The sequence below is a fragment of the Hypanus sabinus genome, chromosome 2, assembly GCF_030144855.1.
Source record: "Hypanus sabinus isolate sHypSab1 chromosome 2, sHypSab1.hap1, whole genome shotgun sequence".
Classification (NCBI taxonomy): Eukaryota; Metazoa; Chordata; class Chondrichthyes; order Myliobatiformes; family Dasyatidae; genus Hypanus; species Hypanus sabinus.
Window position 1 is genome coordinate 65,888,346 of NC_082707.1, and position 19,948 is coordinate 65,908,293.

The window sequence follows — 19,948 nt, forward strand, 5'->3', positions numbered from 1 at the left end:
TCAAATAAAAAGCACACAGCCTTGTGGCTGTGCTGATGGATGTTACTGCCAATCCAAACTGATTGTAGTCTGCAAGTGAGGAAATTGAGGATTCAATTGCACAAGGAGGTCCTGAGGCCAAGGTCTTGAAGCTTATTGGTTAGTTTTGAGAGGATGAGAATATTCAATGCTGAGCTTTAATCGATAAAGAGCATCTTGATGTATGCATCTACTATCCAGATGTTCCAGGGTTGAATTAGGTTTCTAATTTTGCTGCTGCTAGCAAGTGATCCTACATGAACTTGCATAAGAATAATAGAATTCAGGGTGAATTATTTCATGGCATTTACACATGGAAAGTAGTCATCTTTAAACTTGGATCATGTAATGCTTTGTTATTCTTTATTATGCAATTGCATGTTTTAAAAAAACTAAATATAGTTAAGGTAAATTAAGTAGCGATTTATGTGAAATGCATACAATCTAGTTTTATTTCAGCTCTTTCAGACACCTGATGCCAAATGCACAAGGTGATGATATGTACATGGTGGCCTATCCATCAGCAACCCCTCTCCCGCCCCTGGCAACTGACATCTTCCCTAATTCCTCGAACAATTTATCTCCCACCCCTTACCCTTCTCATCACCCTTAATATCATGCCTGTCCTGAATCCTGACCACCTCCACCACTGACCTCTCTCGACCATGATCTCCATTTTTTCTGCTAGATCTTTCCATGTTCAGCAATGGCAAAGCAGGTGAGGAGCATCTTCCTTGGTGCAAGATTTTGTCAATAGCTCTGGACCTGTGCACAACTGAAATTTCAATTACTGGGCTTTCAGATGAAATATTCTTGGCCTATCGTTCAACAACTGTATGATGTTCTTAATTTCTAGTCTTCAGAAAAGAAATGTGACAACTCAGAAGAAAATATGGTTTAATAGTCATGCAAAGAGCGGCTCAGAAACAATTGAAAGAACAAATAGAATGAAAACCCACCTCCTGGTTGAAGACAATGTGATAAGGAAAAGAATTACAAAATGTTGCTGTCTCTATCCATAGTTTGTCAGGATAAACTGGTTCAAAATCTCTTAACAGTCTTCCTATGAAGAAAAAGGAATTCAATATTCAAGAGACTACCGCATAATATATTGTAAAACCATTTGAAGTTACAAATGCGTAATTAAAAATTGCTGAAGCTGATTAGAGATCACTCAAAACATAGATGAATGAAACTGATAGACATTACTACATCGTTACTGGAACAAAGCTCTACAACACATGAAAAGTAATTGATTGTATACAGGTTAGAGTTAACACCACTTGTTGTTTTCTACTGGGGAACAACAGTACAATTATTACCTTTTCCTGTTTTGACAATCCAACGAATTGTATCCCAGTGGTTTATCGTGGCAGGGCTTCTAGAGTTACAAGTTTTGTTCGTGCCTCTATTCATCATTTTTTCTATTTCCTGAAACACATGGACTTGTTGAATATCCACTTAATACATTTTTTAAGTTTTTGATCATTTAAATATGTGGCACAAAAAATCAATAGTTAATCAAACTGCGTGATACAATTAGATTTATTTCTCTGTCCTCTGTAACAAACTTGTAAACTTAAAGCATACTTTCTGTCAAAAATTGCAATGTACACCATAAAAACACAAGAGTATGGGAGTATAATGACCTCATTATTGGGCAAGCATCCAAAGATCCAGACTTTTGATAAGAGAATAAATTTGAATCACACTCTGAGGAATTGAAATCCAAGTATATGAATAGATCTAGCATAAAACGCTGGCCTTGTGACAACATTGACAATATGTGGATGAATAATAACAGAAAAGAAAAAGGAGGAAAATGGTAGCGTGAGTTATACAAATATGTATTAAATCCATCATTAAATAGGTAGATGTTGTCTCAAAGTAGCTAAAAGAAAATTAGAGATAGAGGGTATGAGTACCAATGGAGGAGTAAACACAGACCAAATTACAGGAATAGTAAGATCAAGGCTGAAGGAGGTTATAACGATGACATCACTGGTGAAAATATATCTAAAAATGTTCATCTTTAATTAACAATATTGTAGATGGGATTTGTGCCATATTTATCTCTCTAGAGGTTTTGGGTGGGAGCAGAATATAAACAGCAAACGTATAGGTAAAATGATATTTACTGGTGTGGAGAATGTCTGAGTGGTGAGGAAAGCGCTATTTATCTTGAGGTCTACAGTAAAAAATCATGCAATTTTTATACAATTAAACACAGCACTCATGGCCATTTTATTAGGTATGGCTCTACACTTGCACAATAATGCAAATATCTAATCAGCCAATTATGTTTGTATGTTGCAGCAACTCAATGCATAAAGGCATGCAGACATGATCAAGAGGTTCAGTGGACACTTTATTAGGTACTGCTGTAACTAGTAAAGTGGCCACTGAATGTACATTCCCAACGTTACAAGTGTCAAAATTGTCCTTCTGTATGTTAAAGAGGATTATGGAGCTGACCATGCATCTCAACAGTTGGCTATGCTTAAAGCAAAGGATTGGGGTGTAGTGAGTTTGATAGGAAAAATGTGAACTTAATGCCTTTGGTCTTTCCTAAGTGGTGGACACATAAAGTGGATCTTTCATGGACTCAAAGTTTAAACTGGTTGTTATTGCAATATCAACAGAACCGTGAACCTACCATTTTATTTAACTGTTTTTCACTTTGGTTGTGAGTCTCAGCCAAGTGCTGTGGGATTGTAGACAATTTGCCAAGTTTCTTTGAATATATTTGCTTCTGAGAAACCAAAAATACAACATGCTCCTTTTTACCCGTTTGCTCTTCTTCTTCCATATGTCCCACAATTTCCATGGTGACTTCACTGTTAAAGAAGTCCATTGCTGCTGCTCTGATTATCCCTGTGGAAGATAAGCAGATTTTTGTGCAATGTCATAGAGGCTATATGTTCTCTCGAAAAAACTTAAAATTGAAAACTGAAAACTGAAAAACTGAAAACATCAATAAACAAGAATTTGGGGATACAAAGGAAAAGTACAATAAAAGTGATACAAGGGTTTCCAGCAAACATTACATTACCCAGGTTCAAGAACACTTATAGTGTACAAAACATTTAAACTCTGTCTTCTACGAAGTTTTGCACAGATCAAAAGACCATCCTCAGATGAGCCAAAACAGCTGTCATAAATATCAGCAATAAATAAGCAGCAGGAAATTGTCAGGCAATACACTTAAAGTCACGTTCCTATTTTTTGTCTTTTTTTTTGCCTCATAGCACATTATGTAGAGATGGCCATCTATGGACTAAATCCTAAGAGCTCATTCTATTGAGACTCAGGAATGGGATAGAATCATCACGGATCGTGAAGCAGTCTTGCCAATTGGAAGGAACACTTCAAAAGCACTCCCTACACCCACACAACTGTGTTGCTAAGCACAGCTCTAAAGCCATCTTCAAGTTCACTGATGACACTGCTGGTGATGGATGAATCACATGTGGTGATTGTAATCTTTTGTAACCTCAGAACATTAAACTCATTCAAAGGAAGACATGGGAGTCTGAAATGCAGATCTAACTTCATGTTTACTTTAAGGGAGGTGCACACATTTCATGTGGTAGCATGATGACATATGCAATCCACATATTTATAAGTATAACTTGTAATCAGATACTTAATTGAACAAGGATACTTAATTGACCAAAATATAGATTACTCAAATTTTACTTAAATACTAAGTACACAACATTTCTCCCTGCTTAGCTATAAACTCTAACTCAACAGAAAATACATCTCAAAAATATGCACAGGATACCATATTGTACAATTACTATACAGCATAGTAAAGTTCAAGTTGTCTCATTCAGGCCTAAAGATTTGATTGCTGTGGAGGATTTCTTAGTCTTCATGGATAACTCCTTTCCTGACAAGGGAGGTTCACTCTGCTTGGCAGGTGAGACTTGAGACTGTGAACGTACAGTATCTCAATACTAAATACATAACAGTGATGAATCCGCTTACCAGAACGTGGTACTCATGTGGTTGAGTGGAGGCTCAAAAACAATCCCTCACTCATTGTCAGCAAAACTCAAAAGCTGATTGTTGATTTCAGCAAGGGGGAGGAGCGCGGACATGCACCAGTTTACATTGGGGTGATCAGTTGTGATGAGATTCAACAAGTTTAATTGCCTGGATTTTAACATATTGGGAAACCTGTCCTAGACCCAGCACATAGATGCAATCATAAAGAAACCTCACCAGCATCTTTACTTTCCTATGAGGATAAGGAGGTTTGGTTTGTCATTGAGAGGTGCTGTTGAAAGTATCCTCACTGGCTGCATCATGATCTGGTATGGCAATTCAAATACATAGAATGTAAGAAGCTGTAGAGAGTATGGACTCTGCCCAATACATTTTGGGCACAACCATGGCCCTCCATTGGTAATATCTACAGGAGGCACCGCATCTAGAAAGCGACACTTATCATTAAAAATCCTCACCAACCAGGCTATGCCATCAGGCAGAAGGTACAGAAACCTGAAGCCACACCGGGAGCACCGGACACAGTATACCACACCAGCCGAATCACAGGTGAATTGTTGCCTCACCTGGAAGGGCTGTCTGCGGCCCTGAATGGTGGTGAGGGAGGAAGTGTAAGGGCAGGTGTAGCACTTGTTCCGCTTACAAGGATAAGTGCCAGGAGGGAGATCGGTGGGAAGGGATGGGGGGGGGGACAAGTGGACAAGGGAGTCGCTTAGGGAGCAATCCCTGCGAAAAGCAGAAAGGGGGAGGAGGGAAAAATGTGTTTGGTAGTGGGATCCCGTTGGAGATGGCGGAAGTTACGGAGAATTATATGTTGGACCCGGAGGCTGGTGGGGTGGTAGGTAAGGACAAGGGGAACCCTATCCCAAGTGGGGTGGCGGGTGGATGGAGTGAGGGCAGATGTGCGGGAAATGGGAGAGATGCGTTTATATCTACTATAAGCCTACAGACTCTCACAGCTACCTGGACTATTCCTCTTCCCACCCTGTCTCTTGCAAAAATGCTATCCCCTTCTCACAATTCCTCCGTCTCCACTGCATCTGCTCTCAGCATGAGGCTTTTCATTCCAGGATGAAGGAGATGTCTTCCTTTTTTAAACAAAGGGGCTTCCCTTCTTCCACCATCAACTCTGCTCTCAAATGCATCTCTCCCATTTCCCACACATCTGCCCTCACTCCATCCACCCACCACCCCACTCGGGATAGGGTTCCCCTTGTCCTTACCTACCACCCCACCAGCCTCCAGGTCCAACATATAATTCTCCATAACTTCCGCCACTTCCAACGGGATCACACTACCAAACACATTTTCCCTCCCCCCCCCCCCCCTTCTGTTTTTCGCAGGGATCGCTCCCTACGCGACTCACTTGTCCACTCGTCCCCCCCATCCCTTCCCTCCGATCTCCCTCCTGGCACTTATCCTTGCAAGCGGAACAAGTGCTACACCTGCCCTTACACTTCCTCCCTCACCACCATTCAGGACCCCAGACAGTCCTTCCAGGTGAGGCGACACTTCACCTGTGAGTCGGCTGGTGTGGTATACTGCATCCGGTGCTCCCGTTGTGGCCTTTTATATATTGGTGAGACACGACGCAGACTGGGAGACCGTTTCGCTGAACACCTACGCTCAGTCCGCCAGAAAAAACAGGATCTCCCAGTGGCCACACAGTTTAATTCCACATCCCATTTCCATTCTGATATGTCTATCCATGGCCTCCTCTATTGTCAAAATGAATCCAAACTCAGGTTGGAGGAACAACACCTTATATACCGGCTGGGTAGCCTCCAACCTGATGACATGAACATTGACTTCTCTAACTTCCATTAGTGCCCCTCCTCCCCTTCTTACCTCATCCCTGTCATATTTAGTTGTTTGCCTGTTCTCCATCTCCCTCTCGTGCTCCCCCCCTCCTTTCTTTCTCCCGAGGCCTCCCATCCCATGATCCTTTCCCTTCTCCAGCTCTGTATCACTTTCGCCAATCACCTTTCCAGCTCTTAGCTTCATCCCACTCCCTCCGGTCTTCTCCTATCATTTCGCATTTCCCCCTCCCCCCACTACTTTCAAATCTCTTACTATCTTTCCTTTCGGTTAGTCCTGACGAAGGGTCTCGGCCTGAAACGTCGACAGCACTTCTCCCTATAGATGCTGCCTAGCCTGCTGTGTTCTACCAGCATTTTGTGTGTGTTATATTTTGTTCTAATTTTGTTTCCTTCTATACATAGTGTATAATTTACATGTAATTCATGTTTTGCATGTGAATACTGCTTACATGATGCCATATACAAGTAAGCCTTTCATTGCAGTTCTGCATATGTGCATTTGGGTATGTGACAATAAGCTCAGAATTTTGAAAAAAACTATTTTTTCCTCTTTTGCATGCAGGTGTATTTGCATATATCCGTTTTACGCTTAATTATTTGCCTGCCTGCGTGCTCACATTCAGTGTTTTATGGAAAAGGACTCTCAAGCCCATCTGAATATCTTCATTGTTCAATCTCTCACCATTTAAAGACAATTCTGTTTTTCTATCTTGTTCTATTAAAACAAGTTTTACTGCATTATATTCTACCAGCCATCTTTCCTTTCTCACCTCTGGATACTCCTCAAAATTCACACTACCACTGAGCTTGGGTGGAGTATTATCAGTAAACTCGCATGTTAATTACAAATAATGTTGGATCATTCAGCATATCAGCAGCACTTGTAGAAAGAGATAGAGATAATATTTCAGGTTAAAGACCTTCCATTAGATTCTTAAAGTTAAATCTGACTTTCTTTCTACAGGCACACTTAAGGTGTGATTTTTAACATTCACATTTTCTTGATTTGTGGTGTGCTTTGCCCTGCTCTAAGTCTCACCCAAAACAATCCAAATGTAATTATCATTATCTCATTCTTCACTGAAATAAATCACAGAATTCATCTTGCATTTTGAGAGGGAGAAGCTAAAGTTAGATGTGTCAGTATTACAGTGGAGTGAAGCGAAGGAGGCATGAGAGAGTCATGAGACAAGAGCTAGCCGGTGTTGACTGGAAGGGGACATCTACAGGGATGACAACTGAGCAGCAATGGCTAGAATCTCTGGCAGCAATTCGGAAGACACGAGGTATATATATATATACATTCCAAAGAGGAAGAAATATTCTAAAGGCAGGATAGCACAACCCTGGCTAACAAATAAAGTCAAAGCAACTTAAAAACAAAAGAGAAGGCAAATAGTCGAGCAAAATTAGTGGGAAGCTAGAGGATTGGTCAACTTTTAAAAATCAACAGGAGGCAACTAAAAAGCCGTCAGGAAAGAAAAGATGAAATATGAAGGTAAGTTAGCCAATAATATCAAAGAGGATACCATAAGTTTTTTCAGATCTATTAAGAATAAAAGAGAGGCTAGAGGAGATATGAGTCTGCTGGAAACAAAGTGGTGATGGCAGCCAAGGAAATGGTGGATGAACTGAATAAGATGTTGCATTGTTCTTCACTGTGGAAGAGACTAGCAGTATGTTGGATATTCAAGAGTGTCAGGAGGCAGAAGTGAATATAGCTGCTATTACTAGGGAGAAAGTGCTTAGGAAACTGAAAGGTCTGAAGGTAAATAAGTCACCTAGACCAAATGAACTGAAAGTGTTAGCTGAAAAGATTGTGGAGGTATTAGTAATGATTGTTCAAGACTCACTAGACTCTGGCATGTTTCCAGAGGATTGAAAAATTGCAAGTGTCACTTCACTCTTCAAGAAGGAGGGGAAGTCAGAAGAAAGGAAGTTACAGGTTAATTTATCTGGCCTCAGGAGTTGGGAACATGTGGGAGTCAATTGTTAAAGATGTGATTTCTGGGTACTTAGAGGCACAGAATAAAGTAGGCCAAAGTCAGCATGATTTCCTTAAGAAAAAGTCTTGCCTAATAAATCTGTTGGAATTATTTGAAGGAAAAACAAGTAGGAATGACAAAGGAGAATTGGTGGATGATGTGTACTTGGATTTTCGGAAGGCCTTTGTTAATGTGCCACACATGAGGCTGCTTAATAAGATAAAAGCCCATGGTATTGCAGGAAAGATATTACCATGGATATAGCATGGCTGAATGGCAGGAGAAAAGATGTGTGTATAAAAAGGAGCCTTTTCCAATTGGCTGCCAGTGACTAGTGTTATTCCCCAGAGCTTGGTGTTAGGACTGCTTCTTTTTAAGTTGTATGCCAATGATTTGAATGACATAATTGATGGCTTTATGGCCAAGTCTGCAGACAATACAAAGATAGGTGGAGTGGCATGTAATGTTGAGAAAGCAGGGAGGCTGCAGAAGAAGTCAGATAGATTAGATAATGAGCAAAGAGGTGGCAGATGGAATGCAGTGTTGGTAAGTGTATGGAAATATACTTTATAAGAAGGAAAGTGGACCATTTACTAAATGGGGAGAAAATTCAAAAATATGAGGGCAAAAGGATTTTGGAATCCTCGTGCAGAATTCCCTAAAGTCTAACTTGAAGGCTGAGCTGGTGGTGAGGAAGGCAAATGCAATGTCGGCATTCAGTTTGAGAGAACTAGAATATGCAAGCAAGAATGCAATGCTGGGGCTTTGTAAGGCACTGGTGAGGCCCCACTTGGAGTATTGTGGCCTTATTTTGCTCATATGTCTTACGTTCTTATGGTCTGTCTTGTTGTGTGTGGCCCTTCAGGGAACAACCATAAGTTAATAGAATTCTTCACTACAGTGGAGTGCAGTACTAAAATCAAATACTGGATTCTTGCATCAGACGAAAAGAAAATATAGAATATAAGGCATAACCTGGTGAGGATAGACTCTGAAACTTCACTAAATGAGTTGAATATGAGTAGGCAATAGATATTTAAAGAGAGCGTATGTAAATTACAGCAATGATTCATTCTTATCTGGCATAAAATTGTCCCAGGAAAGAGGGCTCAACTATATAATTTCCAGAAAAAAACAGCTGGTTTAAGGATTAGGAGAAGTTTAGAATTCAGCACAGTAGAGATAAGAAACCACAATAAGAGGGGAAAGGTGGAGAATGAGAAGAGACATGAAGAGAATTTTAAAAGTCTCCGAAAGTATCTTTAACTAGGTGAATAGAAAAATATCCCACGTTTCTGAGTGTTGGGAGCTGCACTTTTTCAATGCAACTCTCTACCTTCAGAAAGGTGGGAAATTAGTATTATGAATAAAGAAATTTCAAAACCATTGATTCTTTCTTCAGTGCCTGGGCGCTAACTTTTCATCCAATACACATCAATAGATTAGTAAGGAAACTAAGTAATACATACTGAATTCCAGTTTACAGATGACAAAAAACTGGAGCGAGAGCTGTGAGGAGGATGCAAGGACATTCCAAAGTGATATGGACAAGTGGATGAACAACTGTATGGTGGAAATATGAGATTATCCACTTAGATTCTGTTATGAATGTACCACAGCTCTGAGGGGCTGAAGGGGCGGGAGCAGCCCCCTCCTTCCGGAGAATCGCAAGAGCACTATTAATTCGGGTCTCGGACCCAGGCAAATGAGAGAAAATGTAATGGTTTTGGCCTTGGCTCTTAGTGACACCTGTGCTCAGGGCATGACCCTGCTACATGACAGCTACCACGGATATGGACACCCTCGGGCAATGTGGGGGTGGGGATTGCATCACCCTACTTTGATGGACATCTACAACTCTGCGAGTCAAGATAAAAGGGGACTGCAGAAGGCAGTACCCCAGAGAGACGCACCAGAAGGACTCGATCGCTCAACGCTCCCGTGATAGCTGGAAGCCAGTCAAAAAGCCACATGCGTTCCGTAACTTTTCTGCCTGGGGAGCGGGTGGCTGATAATACCGAGAAGGACTTCGAACTAATAACAGGGAAACAACGCTCCCCTGATTCAACGGAGTTGCTTCGTCAAAGACCCGGGCAAGTTTTTCCCATTTCTCCTCACTCTCTGAAACACGTGAATCCCAGCGATTCCCCAAAAAGACTGAAGCCTGCAGACTTCTGAGTGACTTTTATATTTCCAACGGACAATATATTATCCCCTAGACAACAGTCGAGATTATTTCTTAATGATGATTATTGCTATATCCGTGCTTTAGATTGAGTTTTGCCGATGTATATGTTCTGAATGTTTGTATTAACCTTACTTTTGTGCCCCCTTTATGAATAAAACCGTTCGAAAATAGTGCCATCAGACTCCAACGGACCTCTCTATCTTTGCTGGTGAGTTATCCAGTTACGGGATACGTAATAACTTGGGGTTTCTCGTCTCGGGATTTGACACCAAATTGGGAGGCCAGTGAATCGGGCTTGTAGTCAAAAACTTGAATCTGGTTACGCGGGTAGCCAGACGGGAAACCAGCAAAGATGGACATGGGTGAATTTATGAAAAACCCGACTGGGGGGGCGCTAGAAGTGGCCACCAAATCAGAATTGTTAAATTTGGCGAAGGGGTTGAACCTCGCAGAAGTGAGGTCGTCCATGAAAAAGCGGGAGGTGTGAAGGGCCATAACTCAGTATTACATTGGGAAGAAGGTGTTTGAAGCTGAGGTATTGGATGATATCCCTGAAAAGGTACCATCAAGTGGGACGGTTCAGTTAGAGGTGGAGAAATTAAGGCTGGAACATGAAATTAAGTTAAAAGAGCTGGAAGCGGCTGAGAAAGAGAGAGAAAGGGTTGAGAGAGAGAGAGAAAGGGAGAGGCAAAGACAGCATGAAATTCACCTAAAGGAGCTAGAAGCAGCCGAGAAGGAGAAACAGAGGCAACTTGATTGGGAGATGGAGAAGATAAGGAACGAGCGAAGAGATCAAGAGTTAGACCGAGCGGAGCGGTTTAATGTTAGTAGGGAGTTGAGATTGGTACCCCCGTTCGAGGAGACAGATGTCGATAGTTATTTCTTGCTTTTTGAAAAGGTGGCAGTAAATCAGAAGTGGCCAAAAGAGCAGTGGGTGGCGTTGTTACAAAGTGTGTTAAAGGGGAAGGCCCAACGAGCATATTCGGCGTTGTCCCTGGAGGAGGGGGAAGCAGAGAATTATGCTGAAGTAAAGGAGGCCATTCTCCGGGCTTACGAATTGGTCCCCCTGCATAGGCTCCTTCTAGATTGTGAGTTGGTGTCGGGACCAGTGGAGCCGGGGGTCCTGCCGGAGTTGCCGGGGGAAGGCGTGGATGTCCTTCTGGGGAACGACCTAGCGGGAGGGAAAATGGGAACAGCCGTGAAGCTGACAACTCAGCTTGCGAGGATTGAGGCCCCTCCCTCAGATCTGAAGATATACCCCGCCTGCGCGGTCACTCACAGCATGTCGAAATAGACAGCTGAGAGAGAGAGAGCAGTCTAAATCTGGCCGGTTTTGATTTGGCCGACACGTTTTTACCGACTCTGTACCAGCGAGGGTTCGAGGAAGGTAAACCGGACAGTAAGGAGGGGGGAGAGAGTAAACAGGGGGAGGTAGACCTGCCCTTAGCCAGACGAGAGTTTATATGGGAACAGGAAAAGGACGAAGAGCTGATAGCCTTGAGAGAGTTGGTTCTTTCGGAGACCAAGGTTGAAACCGAGCCCGAAGGTTACTACCTGAAGGAGGGTGTGTTGATGAGGGAGTGGAGGCCCCCCAAGGTGTCGGTCGATGAGGACTGGGCGGTGGTACATCAGATAGTAGTCCCGAAAGCGTATCGGGACGAAATTCTGAACTTAGCTCATAAGGGACCGTTAGGTGGGCATCTGGGAATAACGAAGACAGTGGATTGGGTTCAAAGAGAGTTCTATTAGCCAAACATGAGAAAAGAGATTACTGAATATTGTAAAAGGTGTCATACCTGCCAAATGGTGGGTAAGCCGAACCAAGTTATCCCTAAGGCACCCCTCCGACCCATCCCCGCGTGCGAGGAGCCTTTCTCCCGAATCATTGTGGATTTTGTGGGACCCCTACCTAAAACTGCGAGGGGGCGGCAGTATATCATGACCATGATGTGTACCGCTACACGATTTCCAGAGGCTGTGCCTCTGGGTAATATTAGGACCGCTGTGGTGGTGAGGGCCCTCATCAAATTCTTTACCACAGTGGGGCTGCCTAAGGAGATACAATCGGATCAGGGGAGTACCTTCACATCTAACGCATTTCGGCAGATGACGACCCAGCTAGGGGTGAAACAAATTCTAGCCTCCGCGTACCACCCGGAATCCCAAGGGGCGTTGGAAAGGTTCCGTGCTACACTAAAGACCGTGCTTAAAACTTATTGTCAGGAGAACGTTTGAGACTGGGATGAGGCTTTACCCCTTCTGTTATTTGCCGTCAGGGATACAGTCCAGTGCTCACTGGGGTTCAGTCCGTTTGAGCTCGTTTTCGGTCACAGACCCAGGGGCCCTCTAACCCTCCTGAGAGAAAAGTGGTCTAGCCCGACCGTTCAAGTCAGTGTGATCGACTATGTTCTGAAATTCCGGGAGAGGCTGCATAAAGTACGCGCCTTGGCAAAGGAAAACCTTAAAGAATCCCAGGAAAAAATGAGCTAGTGGTATAACCCGAGAGCGAGAGAACGAGAGTTTTACGTAGACGACAAGGTTTTGGTCCTATTTCCGGTAGTTACCCATCCCCTTCAGGCGAGGTTTCAAGGACCATATACAGTGCGTAAGAAAATAGACTCGCTGAATTACGTGATGGAAACCCCCGATCAGCGAAAGCCGACACAGTTAGTTCACGTGAACATGATGAAAAGGTACCATGACACTACCCCCGCGGTGGTCGGTGCGGCCATGAAAACCGATCACAACACGTTGGTATTCCTGGCCAATATGGAAAATAAAAACAGGAGGTTATTGAGCTGGAGTCTGATGCTGCAGGAATTCGATATTAAGATACAGCACATTAAGGGGAGTGATAATGTGCTAGCGGATTGTTTATCTCGATGCTGAACTACGTGTATAACTGTATGGCTCTGTAATTAAAAGAAAAAGCTTGGGTAATTGTGTTAGATTAAAAATCCTGTAAGACTCTGTACAACTCCGTTTTTAACCGCTGGTAAAAAATGCTTTTTTAGAGGGGAGGTGTTATGAATGTACCACAGCTCTGAGGGGCCGAAGGGGCGGGAGCAGCCCCCTCCTTCCGGAGGATCGCAAGAGCACTATTAATTTGGGTCTCGGACCCAGGCAAATGAGAGACAATGTAACGGTTTTGGCCAGGGCTCTTAGAGACACTTGTGCTAAGTGCATGACCCTGCTACGTGACAGCTACCACGGATATGGACACCCTCGGGCAATGTGGGGGTGGGGATTGCATCACCCTACTTTGATGGACATCTACAACTCTGCAAGTCAAGATAAAAGGGGACTGCAGAAGGCGGTACCCCAGAGAGACGCACCAGAAGGACTCGATCGCTCAACACTCCCGTGATAGCTGGAAGCCAGTCAAAAGCCACGTGCGCTCTGTAACTTCTCTGCCTGGGGAGCGGGTGGCTGATAATACCGGGAAGGACTTCGAACTAATAACAGGGAAACAACGCTCCCCTGATTCAACGGTGTTGCTTCATCAAAGACCCGGGCAAGTTTTGTCGTTTCTCCTCACTCTCTCTGAAACACGTGAAACCCAGCGATTCCCCAAAAAGACTGAAGCCTGCAGACTTCTGAGTGACTTTTATATTTCCAACGGACAATATATTATCCCCCAGACAACAGTCGAGATTATTTCTTAATGATGATTATTGCTATACCCATGCTTTAGATTGAGTTTTGCCGATGTATATGTTCTGAATGTTTGTATTAACCTTACTTTTGTGCCCCCTTTATGAATAAAACCATTCGAAAATAGTGCCATCAGACTCCATCGGACCTCTCTATCTTTGCTGGTGAGTTATCCAGTTACGGGATACGTAACAATTCTAAAAATAGAAAGGCAAATTACTATCTAAATGGTGATAGATAGGAAAAAGGAAAGGTACGAGAGGCCTGGTCTATTTCCCTTAGAGTGAAGGGGCCTGAGAGGTCAAAAGACAGGTGTGGTGAACTACATATACCTGTCTGGACACGCCCCCCCCCCCCCACCCGCTGACTGCTCCTGTGGCTCCTGCCACAGACCCCTGTATAAAGGTGATTGGAGCCTTAGACTGACCCTCAGTCTCCAGGATGTCGTGTGATGGTCACTTGCTGCTTGTGCTTTCTTCCAGCCAATAAAAGCCTACCTTAACCCATGTCTCAGAGTTATTGATGGCGCATCAACAGCGGTGTATAAAACTATGAGAGAGATAGACGGGATAGATACTCACTGCCTGAATTCCATGGTAGAAGTAGCTAAGACTAGAGATTACAGGTTTAAGGTGAGTTGGGGGGGGGGGGGGGATGTTTAAAGGGGATTTAAGGGATAAACTGTTCACACGAAGATTATTTGGTATGTAAAATGAGTTGCCAGAAGAAATACAGGAGGTGATGTAGCCAATTACAGTAACAACATTTAGGTGGCATCCTGACAATTACTTGAGTAAACATGTCATAGAGAAATATGGGATTAATACAGGAAAATGGGATGAATATAGGCAGGCATGATAGACATGATGAGTCCATTCCAACATGTTCACCTCTATAACCCGAACGCTGACATACAAAGAGAGTTAGATCAATGAGGTCTATATTCATTTTTCAGAAGAGTATGTGGGAGTTTCATAGAAAACCATACAATTGGCCTTATAAACAAGATAGTGGGAAGGTGTGGTGTCCAGAATCAAAGGTCACATTCTCAGGATTCAGTTTATGCCAGAACAGGAGAATTTTTTTCACACCAGAGAACAGATAGCAGGGTACACTATCAAGATACATATTTAAGGAGGTGAAAAAATTTCTTAGTGCCAAAGTTATCAAGGGACATGGGAAGGTGGAAGCAGTACTAAATTGGGCAGTCAGCTATGGCCATGTTGAATAAAGAAGCAGACCCAAGGTAACTGGGTCTGAGGATACAGATGGACGTGGACCTTCTGGAAGAACTCAAGAGGCTCTATGTTTGTCTTTAATGAAAACTGAACTGATATTGTTAAAATACACATTGTCCCTGTTGAAATAAATTTTCTAAATTTGCAATGTCAATCACAAAAGGGTGAAATGAAAATTAATTTTCTGTTGCCCTTCCAAAATTGGTGTCAAGGAACATTGTCACAGAAAAGATATTTTACTTGCATTTATTTGTATCGTGCTTGCTGCTGTCACTGTATGTCAAAAACTGAAGCTTTTATCTATTTTTAACTATTTTCTGACACTAAATAATTATTAGGTGCAACTGAATTTGACACTAATAAAATCATGACCTTCTAACAATTCATAGTGCATCACAGACATTTTCTAATTTTATTAAATTATTACACAATAACCTCTGACTTTGATTTTGATGTGGAGAACAACTACTAAAAAGTATTATTTGAAACTCTGGCATGACTGTTTTGTTTTATCATTTAAATAAATTTCTAGACAATCATGGAGAATTTACTTCTCAAATTTCAGTAAAGTTGCTAGGAGACAAGAGTAGCCCAGCTAAAATTCCATAAAATGCTCAATTGGTTCCAATTTGTTTGCTCGTCAAAAATTATTTTTTTAAATCAATTGCATTTTAAAATTCATTTTTTTAAAAGATCTGGGCATTGTTGGCAAAGCCAAAATTTATTACCCATCCTTAATTGCCCTTCAGAAGGTGAAGGTGAGCAGCCACCTTGAACTACTGCACTTTTTGGTAAGGTACTTATATAAATTATGTAGGTACATCATTATGAACTACCTGCCAAATGCTTTTCTCAACCTAATGATATGCCTCAACATGCTGCTTCTTGTGCTTGGAATGGAAACAATGTAAGATGAGGGGCTATCACCCATACAAAATCAACTTCAGTCAACTGGCTAAGCCACAGTTCAAGGCTTAACTGTCTGTCAGTTTTGTCAAGGACCGTTTACATTTCCAAACACCTTCAATTCTTGTATTCCAATGAATTCTTCCTCAATGTTAGGTACCTCTTCGATATTTTCACCCCTCCAACACTTCACCCCCCCCCCCCCACCTGCTTTGGTATCATCTGTAAAATTAACCCTTCCTTTAAGAGATAGCTACATGGTTTGGAGGGGTTTGGATGGACATGGTGTTGACGCAGGTAGAAGGGACTAGGCAGAAGATCAGGTTGGAAAGAACTAGTTGGACTGAGGGGCCTGTTACTGTGCTATGACTCTTTCTTATTCTTTTACTCACAAGAATAAGAGCTGAACTCATAAATGTTTAGCAAGTCATGAGGGGTATGCATAAGGTGGCTGACCATAGTCTTCACCTCATGTTGGGGAGTCTGAAACAATTTAAAAGAGACATGAGAGGCAACTTCTTTACACCTAAGGTAATGAGTGCTCAGAGTGAGCTGCCAGAAGTGGTCAAGGTGGGTACTATTGCAACATTTAAGACACATTTGAATAGGTACATGGATGGTTATGTGCTTAACACAGAAAATAGGACAAGCAGGGAGAAAGCTATGATCGGCATGGAGCAATTGGGCCAAAAGGCCTGTTTCAGTGCTTTCTATGACTGTAATAGGTTTTAAAGATGTGCTCCTTGTGGCACTTGGTTTTCAGAAACATTCAAAAACTATTCAAAATTTATAACAGGATTATGTTAAAAATTAAGATCATAAGTCAAGTCAAATTTATTTATATAGCACATTTAAAAACAATCCACATTGACCAAAGTGCCGTACAGATCAGAGCAGATAGCTAAAATCACAAATACAAGAAACGGAGACATAACCAACAAAGAAAACTGCATATAGGCACAAAAAAGACATCACAAGGGCTTAGGCACAAGCCAAAAATCAACCACATCAGGAGGATTCAAACGTTAGTGAATAAAAGTAAGTTTTGAGCCTGGATTTAAAAGAATCGATGGGGGGGAGGGGGGCAGATCTGATAGGGAGCAGAATGTTGTTCCACAGTCTAGCGGCTACAATAGCAAAAGCACGGTCACCAAAAGACATAAACATAACTAAATTAATCGATTAAGTCAAGCTAAACATTTACCCTTGCCCGTCATCTTTTTTCCTCCACTCACATTGAAAGTCTTGCTGTTCCTGTACACAAGTTTAAGAGGAAAACATTCCAGTCTTTGTGGGATGGAAATGAAGCAAGTTCATATTGGACTCCTCAAGGAATCGCTTTCTGAGTGCATTCAGCAGAACCACAAAAGCAGTTGACATCGAGTTAGGATTTCAACCTTCCAGTGGGAACCCTAACTTAATGTTATTTGACACAGAAAAATGTCAAAATCCAGTACAAGTTAGCCAGGATTTCTCAGCCTGTTCAGAGCCAAGTTGAAACTAATTACCAATGCTTGCAATATGTAGAAATCTTGAGTTGTGCAAAAGATTGAATATCTATACCATGAAATTCACGTATAGTGGTTGGTTGCCATGAAGATGATATGTTATCTTCTACTTGATTCTCATTTTAATGATTTCTGCATTGGGAGAGCTTCAAGTGCATTGTTGGTCAGCAGAATGCATCTGCAAGATCAATGTAGTGAGCAACTAGAAAGCCAGCTTGTGTTATTTGAGAACAAGACTGAAGAAGAGACAATAAATAAAGAGCATAAATAAAGTCATTCTAGAACAAAAAAAACACTGGGAAAACTCAGTGGCTCCAGCAGCATCTATGGAGGCATAAGGTATGAGTTAACAATTCAGGACTGAGAGGAAAGAGGAAAGATTAACAGTATAAGAGGATGGTAGATAATATCTGGAACCGGATGAGGAAGGGATGATGAGTGGATGGAGCCCAGTGGAGGGGGAAGGAGTCTTGGGAGAAGTGAACAAAGGGGAGAATGAAACAAGACAGGCAGATGAATGTGTGTGTGGGGATGTTGTTATACAACATAGAATACTACAGCACAGGAACAGGGTCTTTGGCACTCAATGTTGTCCCAGGCTAATTAAATAGTAATTAAGATGTACAAAAAAGCTGGATGAACTCAGCAGGTCGGGCAGCATCCATTGAAATGTGCACATTGAGGTCATCCAGCTTTTTTGTATGTTTTGACTTGACCACAGCACCTGCAGTGTACTTTGTGTAAATGAGTAATTAGATGCCTAACTATACTAATCTGTTCTGCCTGCACAATGTTGACAACCCTCCACTGTTTGCACATTTATGTACCTATCTAAAAGCCTCTTAAATGCCCTATTGTATTTGCATCCACTATCGCTCCTGGCAGCACAATCCAGGCACCCATTATCTTGAGTGTAATAAACATGTCCCACACTTCTCTGAATTTAACCCCAGTCACCTTCAAGACATGCCCTCTAATATTAGACATTTCAACTCTGGGAAAAAGATACTCTATCTATGTCTCTCATAATCTTGTAAACTTTTGTCAGGTCTCCCCTCAGCCCCCACTGCCCCAGAGTAAACAACCCAAGTGCAGGTCTGTCTGGTGTTTGCATGTTCTCCCTGTGACCATGTTGTTTTCCTAATCTTACCCTGGTTTCTTCACACATCCCCAGGGCATATGGGCTGTTAGATTAATTGGCCACAGCAAATTGCTCTTAGTCTGTATGTAAGTGTATAATCTAGGAGTAGTTGTTGAGAATGTGGAGATAATAAAAATTGGGATTATCGAAGCATCAGTATAGATAGATAGTTCCCAGTCCGCACAATTTTGGCAGGCTGAAGAGCCTGTGTCTATGCTGCATATTCTTATGACTCTCACCTTCTGGGTTGCCTCCTCACTCCTATTTCTTCTATTTAATCTTATGTTCCTCTTCCTCAGCTGCTTGCTTTTATGAGGTTTGGTGATGTGTTCGCCAGTCAACTGGACTCTGACCACTTACATAGAAACGTAGAAAACCTACAACGTAATACAGGTCCTTCAACCCACAAAGTTGTGCCAAACACGTCTCTATATTAGAAATTACTAGGCTTACCTATATCCCTCTATTTTACGAAGCTCTACGTACCTATCTAAAAGTCTCTTAAAAGACCCTATCGTATCCACCTCCACCACCGTTGCCAGCAGCCCATTCCACACACTCCCCACTCTCTGAGTAAAAAACTTACCCCTGATTTCTCCTCTGTACCTATGCCCCAGCACCTTAAACCTGTGTCCTCTTGTTGCAACCATTTCAGCCTTGGGGAAAAGCCTCTGACAATCCACACAATCAGTGCCTCTCACCATGTTATACACCTCTATCAGGTCACCTCTCATCCTCCTTCACTCCAAGGACAAAAGGCCGAGTTCACTCAACTTATTCTCATAAGGCATGCTCCCCAATCCAGGCAACATCCTTGTAAATCTCCTCTGCACCCTTTCTATGGTTTCCACATCCTGTAGTGAGGCAACCAGAACTGAGCACAGTACTCCAAGTGGAGTCTGACCAGGGTCCTATGTAGCTGCAACATTACATATCAGCTCCTAAATTCAATTCCACAATTGATAAAGGCCAATACACCATATGCCTTCTTAACCAGAGTCAACCTGCGCAGCTGCTTTGAGTGTCCTATGGACTCGAACCCCAAGATCCCTCTGGTCCTCCACACTGCCAAGAGTTTTACCATTAATACTATATTCTGCTATACACTTGCTCTTGTTCCTCAACCATACTTTATTTACTTGTGCACAAGAACAGCATGGTCTATGTCACTAAACCGTTCTGAAGTTTGAACAAAGAAATGCCATTTTTATACAGCTGATGAAGGGCCTCTGCCCGAAACCTCGACTGCTTATTCCCCTTCATAGGTGATGTTTGATTTGCAGATAACTTCCATCATTTTGCATGTGTTGCTCAAGATTTCCAGCATCTCGTGTGCTTGCTGTATATGAGGTGAACTGATGATCTGTCTACTCTCCACTGTGCATGTTAATGCCCGTTAATTCACTCTACAAATATGCAATATCACTATTCTCTAACCCCCACCCTACCCCACCCCCCCCAACTTCCCTCCAAAAA

At 42.3% G+C, this 19,948-nt stretch overlaps 1 protein-coding gene across 1 annotated transcript in view; it reads right to left on the reverse strand.

Annotated features, from left to right (window-relative positions):
• The window catches only part of LOC132404814 (guanylate cyclase soluble subunit beta-2-like), a 45,862-nt gene that overhangs the window by 15,608 nt on the left and 10,306 nt on the right, over positions 1–19,948 (reverse strand). Inside the window, exons 6-8 of the mRNA XM_059989326.1 lie at positions 2,675–2,892; positions 1,341–1,449; positions 978–1,081 (exon numbers count right to left, since the gene is read on the reverse strand). Of these exons, the coding sequence (XP_059845309.1) occupies positions 978–1,081; positions 1,341–1,449; positions 2,675–2,892 (431 nt within the window). The remainder of the gene's footprint in view (positions 1–977; positions 1,082–1,340; positions 1,450–2,674; positions 2,893–19,948) is intronic.